The sequence below is a fragment of the Fukomys damarensis genome, unplaced genomic scaffold (genome assembly GCF_012274545.1).
Source record: "Fukomys damarensis isolate Sample0158 unplaced genomic scaffold, DMR_v1.0_HiC HiC_scaffold_14, whole genome shotgun sequence".
Taxonomy (NCBI): Eukaryota; Metazoa; Chordata; class Mammalia; order Rodentia; family Bathyergidae; genus Fukomys; species Fukomys damarensis.
Window position 1 is genome coordinate 17163889 of NW_022900926.1, and position 10939 is coordinate 17174827.

The 10939-nt window shown below is 42.1% G+C and overlaps 1 protein-coding gene across 3 annotated transcripts in view; it reads left to right on the plus strand.

Annotated features, from left to right (window-relative positions):
• Positions 1–10550, plus strand: part of Hivep2 (HIVEP zinc finger 2) — an 87233-nt gene extending 76683 nt beyond the window's left edge. For all 3 annotated transcript variants that reach the window (XM_033763254.1, XM_010626607.2, XM_033763255.1), the window contains 3 exons: positions 519–620; positions 1551–2446; positions 8117–10550. In XM_033763254.1, coding sequence (XP_033619145.1) covers positions 519–620; positions 1551–2446; positions 8117–8941 — 1823 coding nt within the window. In that variant the 3' untranslated portion in view covers positions 8942–10550. The remainder of the gene's footprint in view (positions 1–518; positions 621–1550; positions 2447–8116) is intronic.
• The last annotated feature ends 389 nt before the right edge of the window (positions 10551–10939 follow it).

Sequence of the window (10939 nt, forward strand, 5' to 3'; positions counted from 1 at the left end):
GAGGTAGGCAGAGAAACCACTGAGCTACGTGCCCTGCCCTATTTTTTTTTTTTTTTTTCCTGGCCTGTAAGGATCCTTAGGGTTTACTTCTGATTGGTACCAAGGCCTGGGCTCCATTGGGTGTGTTTCATTCTGAAATTTCTCCCACCAGGGAGATTTGACTCCAAAAACAAGATTTCTCCCAGCTTGTGTTGTCTTGTCTATGCCAAGTTCTGAGAGGCTTTGCCCTTTTGATAAGTATTAGAGCCCTTCTGGGGCAGAAATGCCTGGGCTCTCCAGTTGTAAGCTCTTGCAAAGATGTGACTGTGGAATTCCACATGTCTTTAAGATGCAGAATACCTGAGACTGGGGCAAAGCTCTCAGGGACTGCTGCCTCCAGAAATCAGATTGTCCGTAAGAGTGAAGCAAACGCCCATAGATGAAACAAACCTACATTACCCAGATTAGTTCATTTCACGTTGTACTTTGGAACATCTGTTACATTTTGATAACCACCTCCCCCCGGCTGTGTTTTTTAGGAAACTTAACAAAACATATGAAATCTAAAGCACACATGAAAAAATGCCTGGAGTTGGGAGTCTCGATGACATCAGTGGATGACACAGAAACCGAGGAAGCAGGTAAATTATAATTTAGTTGGCTGACTTCTTCTCGATGCTCACAGGAGTTTTGTGGTAGAATAAGTTCAGATAGTTTTAGAGAACTGATTGCATTTCAGTGTATTATATTTACATGGATTATTATGCTATTGATTACTATTATATTGTTGATCACAATATAATATTTATTATATGATTGATTATTATATATTAATGTTCAGTATAGAAAGCGAATCAGGTCTGTTGAATTGCCTGAGAAATAAAAGTGTTTCAGTTGTGACTCTGGGGAAAAAGAGCCTTAAACTTGTACCAAGAACCATAAAGAATATATAGTTGCACTGGATTTTATGATAATTATTATTATTATTATTATTTTGTGTGTGTGTGTATATGTGTGTGTGTGTGTGTGTGTGTGTGTGTGGTACCAGGGATCGAACTCAGGTCCTTGTACTTGTGAGGCAGGTGCTGGAACCACTGAGCTAAATCCCCGGCCCCGTATTATAGAGATTTAAATGTTATGAAAATATTGAGGAATTTGAAAAGCACTGTTAGGTGTTATTATTCCAATTGAGAAGAAACATAGTAGAAAATCTTACGTCTGAACCCGGAGGTACAGGTGGTTGCTTTTCTTTTCCCTCTAGTAGCTGCAGCATCAGCATTGTCCACACTCATTCATAAAGGGTTTTCTGTGAGTGGTGTGGTGTCTTAAGATAGAAAATCTTACCAGGGAGTCCTTGTTGTAGGCTGAGGATGAAACCAAGTAGACACACCAGGAGATGAGAACCAATGCAAGGCTGAGTGGTAGGCGTGCGAGTGGTAGGAGTTGAGAGGCAAACTATTTCTGGGGGCCAGAGGGTTAAGAAAAGCTTCTGAGAAGAGATAGAGTCTCAGGAAGCTCCTAACCCTGACTTCTCTGTCTTGGTTTCTGTAATCTTTGTTCGATCATTTCAGAAAATATGGAAGATTTGCACAAAACGGCTGAAAAGCATAGCATGTCCAGCATTTCAACTGATCATCAGTTCTCAGATGCTGAGGAATCAGATGGTGAGGATGGAGATGATAATGATGATGATGATGATGATGACGATGACTTTGATGACCAGGGAGATTTGACTCCAAAAACAAGATCAAGAAGCACCAGTCCTCAGCCTCCTAGGTTCTCCTCCTTGCCTGTGAATGTTGGCGCTGTGCCCCATGGAGTTCCTTCAGACAGTTCCCTGGGACATTCTTCGTTGATCAGTTACTTGGTTACTTTGCCAAGCATTCAGGTCACTCAGCTCATGACATCCAGTGACTCGTGCGAAGATACCCAGATGACAGAGTATCAGAGGCTCTTCCAGAGCAAAAGTACAGACTCGGAACCAGACAAAGACAGGTTAGACATACCAAGTGGCATGGATGAGGAAGGGATGCTGTCTTCAGAGCCAAGCTCTTCCCCGAGAGACTTCTCCCCCTCAAGCCACCATTCCTCACCAGGATATGATTCATCACCCTGTCGAGATAATTCACCAAAGAGGTATCTAATACCCAAAAGAGATTTGTCACCCAGAAGACATTTATCGCCTAGGAGAGATCTGTCACCCATGAGACATCTGTCACCAAGAAAGGAAGCTGCGTTGAGGCGAGAGATGTCTCAAAGAGATGTTTCACCAAGAAGGCACTTGTCCCCAAGGAGGCCGTTGTCTCCTGGGAAGGACATCACTGCAAGAAGAGACCTGTCTCCCAGAAGAGAGAGGAGATACGTGACCAGCATACGAGCGCCATCTCCCAGAAGGGCTTTGTATCCCAGCCCGCCATTATCCATGGGGCAGTATTTACAAGCAGAGCCAATTGTACTGGGGCCTCCTGTGAGTATAACTTCTTTCTCTTTCTGATACGTAAGTCGCAGCACATTGGAGCCTCCCGATGACATGCTGGTGGCATTCATTGTAACGTGGCTGTCTCCCGGGGAGGTGCTACCGTCAGTGTGGCTGAGGTCTTGCTCCGGTTGCATTTTCACACCAGGGCAGTAGTTAGTGCATTTCCAGTCGTTCCAAGTGAGGCTTCTGAAGTCTGTCAAAGCTTAACGAATTATAGACATGAGCTGAGACCTTCATGTGAACCGAAAAGGTGAGGTGTGTGGAACGGCGGGACTGCATAGACACTGTTCCATGCTTTTTTTTTTTTTTTTTTTTTTTAACCACACTCACTACCTTGCCCAGAGCGAGTGGACACGTGAAACCGCTCAGCAGCCAGCGAGCAGAGAGTAACACACTCAGTGTGTCTGAAGTCCGAGCGTACCTCTTATGTGGTCACCATGACGGGCTGCACGTGCTGAAGGAGCGTGTGCAGAGGCTCCCACACCTGCCTGCGTCGTTCTGGAGATAACGCGGGAGCTGTCGTGGATTGCGTTTAAGCGGGAGATTTAGTGCGAATCCGTAGAAAAGCCCCTCTTCTGTCGCAGTCCATAGCACAGCATCGGCATAGCTTTCTAAAAAGCGAATGTGGTGTGCGCTCGGCACAGACAGACAAGGCGCCTGGGGAGTGTGCATTAATGTGTTTTCAGCGTCTGTCACTGCTCCTTGCTGCGCCATCTTTGCCCTGGCTCTCGGTCCTCTGAGCCAGCACTGTCCATCCGAGCTGGGGAAGCACAGCCAGCTCCTCGCTCCACCTTATCCCTGCCACTGGTCAGATCCTCTCATCACTTTCTCCTGCCCCGGATCATAAGCGCTCGCGTGGTCAGTTTGAAACTGTAGGAAAGCCCCTTCCTGCGTTCTACTTCCTTCCCCAGCACCCTCTTTTCACAAGCCTGGTACAGCTCCACCTTGCTCATATGAATCCTGTAAAGACTCGCAGGGCAACTCGGATGTAAATTATTTCCCTATCTAATGAATAAGCAAGCTAAGAAAAAGAGACGCATTTTTGACTAGTGGAAAAGTCCAGTTTACGCCACTGCAGCACAGACAGCCTTAAATTCCTAGCATTTCTGGAGGGCAGGTCTGGGTGGTGTCAGGTGCGCCCTCCGATGGAGACAGAACCGTGCAGTAGGGTGTGTTAGAGCAGCCCCAGCCTGCTTTCTGTGCCAGCACTGATGCAGTGGGCTGCCCGTGGCCTGTGTGCGGGGTGGGGGGAGCATATTCAGCCAGCTGCAACCAAAGAAAGCCAGTTGTAAGTGGAAAGATGCTTCAGAAAAAACCTATAGCAACCCACAGTCAACTTGGGCAAAGGAGTTGGAGGCGTAGATGACAGGAATTTATCTAATTACTGGATATAGGATTAGAACGTTGTTGGGAAAAGTGGTTTTATTAGTTGCTGAGCTTGCAGTACTTCTTTTTAGTATTCCTTTGTTTTGTTTCATGTTGTTTTTTAGAATCCCGCCTCCTCGGTACAGTGTGGTGTAAAATACCAGCTTACCTGTATAGAGTGATATAAAATGCCACCTTCCCTATTGAATAGAGTTGTTAAACTACCACTGATGAAGCCTTTGGACTATGATCCCGTTTAATTCTTTTAAAAATATTAATTTATTGGTACATTTTAGATAGGTGTAACGATCACATCATCATAAGGAATTTGTACCTGTACATGAGAAATCTTGATTTTTCTTTTCCCCAATCCTTCCCCTCCCTTCAGTCCCTATTTCCCTCCTTATTTACAGAACCTTTGTTTCCATTTTTTCCTCCTATTCTTTTCTTTTCCATTCCTTCCTTTCCCTCTCTCCCCTCTCATGTTCCCTTTCTCATTTGAACATTTCCTATTTCCCAATATCTTTTATACATTTTGGTCCTTATTTACTCTTTCAGCTTCTCACACCAGAGAAACAGTGCGATATTTAAACATGTGTATTTGATTTATTTCACTTAGGAATACTCAGGGGGCATCCATTTACCTAGAAATGTCTCAAGTTTATCCTTCTTTATGGCAGAGTAGTATTCTGCTGTATACAGAAATTTTAGCTTGCTGATATTTTCTTTATGAGGGAACAGACCTGGAAATCTTCCCTCAAACTGCGACAGTGGTCCAAAGCACTTTCCATTTTATGCTTTCTTACACCCTTCTGAGGGGAAGGGGAGGATTGTCATCTTTCTGTGATATGTGAACAAGATTTTGAGGTCAGAGCAAAGCGGACCTGATGTTTGGGTCTTTTTCTTCTGATTGCTGTGGTAGATGAAGGCTTTCCCCTAAAAATGTTTGAAAATATCAAACTGGAATAATACTAAAAATAATCCTTTGGGATAGAAATTCCATAACAGTACTTTGTCTTTTTGCTTAACATTCGTGGAGGGTGGCATGAGCCAGTGTGGTCTGAAGGGCCCATGCAGCCCAGTGTGGCACACTGTTGGTCTGGCTTAGTCTGGACTCACAGCCACAGCAAGCACGTCTGGAGGATAAGTGTGGAGCCTCCTTCCACACTGCCATTTCTGCCCTGAAGTCCTCTGGTTAGTTTAATTGTAAGGCGGATAAAGAGAATTAAAGAGAAGATTCTTTCCTTCATTCATTCAGAAAATATTTTTAAGGATCTACACATAGTTTAAGGATGAAGATGAAATAATGTTATGGTTTCTGGTTTCTGGCCTTAGCTCTTTTTAAAAACCAGTATACCTGTATTTTGTTTGCCTTCTTCAGAGTTGTGGTAGATAAGTAGCAAAAAGAGAAAGAAAGAAAGACAAGTCTGAGTTCTCAGTGTGTAGAGTAAACAATGTTCCCGGTGAGTTCCTCGATTTCATCTCTCTCTCCATGTCTGTGAGCTTGGAAAAGTCACCTCCCTTCTGAGCACCGCCTGTAAGTCTGTCTGGGGCAGCCACAGGGGTGGGCTGCACAGATTTCCGTCCTTGGAAGAACACGCCTTTTAGCTGTAAGGAACGCTGTGGGCTAACAGCGTCCTGCTCTTTTCACCTTCAGGACAGGACAGGTTTCAAACCAAGGCCACTTCGTCCTTCAGTCCCCAGCCAGTGGTGGAGCACAGACCAGCTGCCACCTTCCCTTCCCTGTCTTCGCAGACAGCTCTTTCTGCTCCCCGAGGAAGCACTTGCCCCCTTCCTCCTTCTTAGGCTTTCAGAGGACACTATGGACACTTATGGAGTGGGGAAATATATCTGGTACACGGAATCCATCTCTGAACGAAGATGTATGTAGTGTGTGCACGCATTATGTATGCTTATGTACACGTATGCGTACAGGTTTAGCATAATCTGCAGTTGAATTCAGCATTCATTTTTCCATAGCAAGGCTTTTTTTGCTAAGATTTAAGTAAGATTAGAGTTTTTCCACCACAGTGTAAGACTCAAATTATAGAGCAGTAGGATTGGCTAGAGGAGTAAAAATAAAAGTAGAAGAAACTTACTTTGAGTCTGTTCTGGAGGATAAGATGGGAGAAAGCAGGATGTGTGGGCATGACTGACAGCATGAGGAGTGGCGGAAGTAGCTACCAGGTGGAAATCCTACTTCTATACTTATTTCTCTGGTGGGCTTCATTTCACTTCTGGTCACGGAAGTTCTGAATTTGAAAACTTTATTGACAAGATTTTACAACATACTGTTTGAAATGTGTTCGAGTTTTAGAGGAAATTTCTTCACTCCGTTTGTCAGCCTGGAGTCAGGGATCTTAATTCACTACCTCGTGCCTTCTGCCTGCCCCTTCTGTGGTCCTCCCATAAATATATACTCTCTGATGGGGTGTTTGCCATGGATATCACAAAATTGCAGCCAAAAGTAAAATGGAAAAATAACCAAGCCAGTTTTTATTTTCAATTTTAAATCTGTGATTACTGTGATTAAAATAAATTTTACTTCATTATCCTCAAAGATTATTATTTTAAGTGTTAGAGTTCTTCCACCTTAACTGGTGTTTGATGAAGGACACATACAACAGAGGTTGTGTGCGTGCAGCATTTTTCTAAAAAAAGTGATTCTTATACTATAAATTTCCCACCTTTCCTGGCTTAGGAGTTTCCAGTGATTACAGGGTTGGTGATTACATTGTTTCACCTGCACTTCTGGAATAAATCATTTGTTTCCAGCTTGAGTAAGATGTAGCCCAGAGCAGAGTACAGGCCAAGTGTGGTGCAGAGAAGCAGAGATAATGCATAATTTATAGCTTCTGAGCCTGTCTCACTGTCTGAATAGAGCTAGATGTGACCTTATGGTACAGAGCATACCTTAAGTTTTAGAAATGAAGCATTTTTGAAATGGGTTAGAACATTTTTTTTTTCTTCTCCCAAGGAGCACTACTATACTCCTATACTTGACTGGTTTGTATCTGTCTTACCTTCTTAAAATAAGAAAACAATGGAGTCCCCTTTTAAGCGACAGTCCATTAATAGAATGAATCACAGTAGTTAAAATCTGATAATATCCTTAAAACCTGATAGTTGGACAATCTGAGTTGTCTTTTGCTACAGAAACAAATACAGAAAATAAATTGCTCATTTTCAGGATGCAGACCATGATATCTGGAACCCTGGCCTCCAGTTTAAAGAATCTTTAATGAATTAATTCCTAAGAAAATATTTAAATGAAAGTAATAATGTCAACTAACATGATGGATGCAATTATCTTTGGCTATACTGTTGAATATAAATTGTTAGCTGTTCAAAATATTTAATGTCAACAACTACTCAGATGGACGGTTTCCTTACAAAACCTATCACTTATGTAAGATGTGAATGGCCTTGATTTGTGATTTGATAAAGAAGTTGGTCTTCAGCATTGAATATCTCTTTTCTTGAGCAGGAACTTACTCCGTTAGACTGTACTGGGATCCAGTCTGTGGGTCCCACCACAATCATGCTATGCTTTTTGTGGAATACTTTTTTTGTTTAGCCAATTTTTCAGGCTCTTTAACTCCAACTGTACCCATCAACCATTAAGAAAAATCTTTTTTATTTTATTTTTTTCCTCATTGAGTTTATTTGTACATTTTAAGTATACAGTAAAGAAAAAATCTTTAAAATCAGCATAATGTATAAATAATCTATTCTTTTAATTTAAAACTCTACCATTAGTGTTTATTAGTTAGTAGGTTCTTTTTTTTTTTCTTGGTAAACCCTTTCTGGTGATTATTCATTATTTTCTTTTCACTGTCTCTTATGACGAAAACAGAACTGAAACATGTTTCTGTACTGTGTGGAAAATACACTGAATGCTTTTTCGCCTTGTTGCTTAAAAATCAGAGTGATTTTTCTTTTTTCTTTTTGTTCTTTTTTTACTTCTTTTTTTTTTTTTTTTTTTTTTTTTTTTTTTTTTTTTTTTTTGGTACCGGGGATCGAACTTGGGTCCTTGTGCTTGTGAAGCAGGCAGTAGAACCACTGAGCTAAATCCCTGGCCCTCAAAGTAATTTTTCATAGGCCATCGCCTTCTTTCAAGGGTTAGAGATGCCAACTGAGGAATCGCGTTTGTGTTAAAAAGGCAAAGTGGATGAGGGATTTAGTAGTGAATTCTGCCTCGTTGTGAGTTGAGGGATGGGTGTGTGAAGTAGCTTCATCTAGGAGTGGAGAGTGGTGGGTTCTGAATTTTGTGCTCTTTGTCTTGCTTTGCAGAATTTAAGAAGAGGATTACCTCAGGTTCCTTATTTCAGTCTCTATGGAGACCAAGAAGGTGCTTATGGACATCAAGGCTCCAGCCTTTTCCCCGAGGGTCCTAACGACCACGTCTTCAGTCATCTTCCACTCCACTCTCAGCAACAAGTGCGAGCTCCTATCCCTATGGTGCCAGTCGGTGGGATCCAAATGGTTCACTCTGTGCCGCCGGCTCTTTCCGGCTTACACCCTCCACCCACATCGCCTCTGCCAGTGGAGGGCTCTATGGAGAAGAAAGGGGCCTCCAGGGAGTCCTTCGGGAAGGATCCCTATGCTTATCCTAGGCAGCATGAGAAACGAGCGCCTCACGTCCTACAGTCATCTGGTCTACCTAGCACTCCCTCCTTGCCTCGGCTGTTGACGAAACAGAGCACTTCCGAAGACAGCCTCAATGCAACAGAGAGGGAACAGGAGGAGAATATACAGACTTGTACAAAAGCCATTGCCTCTCTTCGGATTGCCACAGAAGAGGCGGCTCTGCTCGGGGCCGATCAGCCAGCACAGGGGCAGGAGCCCTCCCAGAAACCCTTGGAAAGTGCACATGTTAGCATTAGACACTTTAGTGGGCCTGAGCCAGCTCAGCCCTGTACCTCAGCTGCCCACCCTGACTTGCATGATGGTGAAAAGGACAATTTTGGTACAACACAGACTGCATTAACTCACTCCACATTTTACAGCAAGAGTTGCGTGGATGAGAAACAGTCGGACTTTCACAGCAGCAAGGAATTATCTTTAAGCACAGAGGAAAACAATGAACCTTCATCAGAAAAGAGTCAGCTACAATGATCTGAGATGCATGGAGACTTTCATTTCCACATTTCACCCTTTTTTGTTTTTGTTTTTCTAGAAATAGAGGTAATCAAGTTTATAGCATGCCTGTCCTAAGTTACAGTAGTTTGCTATTATATATACTTTTGTTATTTCAAAAGAATTAGGTAAATTAACAAGTCATCATGAGCCTGACCAAAACAAAAATTTGAAATTAACCTATTGGGTCTGGTACTTTTAAAATTGTACAGATGTTTGTGCCTTTTCTTTACTTTGCTTATATTCTTATAAGCATTTTTTAGCAGTAATCTGTACATATTTTAGAATTTGTGTATCTGCTTTGTAATAAATGTAATTTCTTTCCTTTTTTGGACACTTGGATCTAAATGATGTAAAGCAAAACAGCATCATATATATGTGAGGTTGCACTAAAACATATTTTTATATGATAAAAACTGAACAGCTTTTATGTACAGCTCTGATTCTGTAATACTAATATTTATTTACTTTGTTTCATAAATTGTACATTTTTTCTTAATGTTGTGGATTGCTTTTCTATGTGAAGCATGGGATTTACTGTTGCATAACTAGAACAAAATGTACATTGTAAACAAGATATTTAAATTAGAATATCTTATTCTGCACTTATGCATTAGTTACAAAAGATAAAGGATGTGTCAGTCAGTTCTTAACTCTTGTAAATTTTTGTCTCTTGTTTGCTGGATTGACTACAACTTAAGAGCTGATTGTGATTTTAAACTGATAGTACCGTAAAGCATTAAAGTAAACAGTGTGCTATTGTGAGTTTTTTCAAAGCTTTATAAATCAGTTATAAATAATATTAAAAGTATTTGGTCTTATGTGAACATGTTGATCTATATACTCATCTAAAAATATGGGAAAACATTCCGCCCCATGTAAATATGTACAAGTGCATCACTGGTACAATTTTATGTAACTCAGTTGGACACTAGGTTGCCACAGACCTATGCTAGGGGTGTCTTTCAAAATTAAAGTGACAGAGAACAAGGGACTGTAGAGCTTGGTTATCGGCCGGCCCGGTGGCTTGGCAGGCAGTGCTGTGCGCTGCCCATAGAGGAGACCCGGGCTTAGAAATCTCCTTGGTTCGTGCAGCAAAGGACAGTGAGTGGAGCTAAGGCTACATGGAGGGGTCACGCTCGGACTCTGAGGGTTGGGTGTGGAAGTGGAGAACGCTGGAGACCTGTCCCTCAGCTCTTCCCGGAAGCCTGTCCACAAGGTGACAGTGTTAACATCAGCAGTAGGGGAAGTCACTTTACCCTTCTTTTGCCTAAGGGGAGAGTGTCACACTCCTAGCTATCTCCGGGGGATGGAGAAGAGAAGCTTTCACGGGACAAGAAGTCATGGGAGGAGAAAGTCATATACAACATTCAGAATGGTTTTGGATTAGTGTTGAGGATGGGAAGAGTCTTGGTAGGTCCAGAAGAGTAGAGCAGGGTGTGGGGGGGAGACAGCAACATGTGCACATGCACCCAACATGTGTACACACACACAACTGGGTTAACTTTGTGCTATATAGTGGATTATAATTCTGTGAAACCAAGTTTGTATATTGAATTACAATAAGGAGTGTTCTTTAAAAAGAAATAAATGTACAATTACATGCTTGAGGTGTCTAGTGCTTATGTGTTGGTGTATATTTTAGTTTCCCAATTTTTGTTTTTCTAAAGGAATTTTGGTACTACCAGCACAGCGCCTGCTTCTAACCGTTATGCTGTGTCCACCCCAAGTCATGCTGAGCGTGAATGGTTTAACAAGAGAGAAGATAGCCATTGGTCCCCAGAGGTCATCTGATCGGAACAGACAGTGCTCACTAAAGCATAGGGCCTAGAAATGGATTCATCCCAGCCGAAGCATGGACAGCATGTGTTGTATAGGAAAAAATCATGAGTACAATACATTTTCATTTGTCTTCTGCCTTTCTTTCAGTGTGCAGACTTAACTGATGTACCACTGGTGAAAACTCTTCTTTAGTTT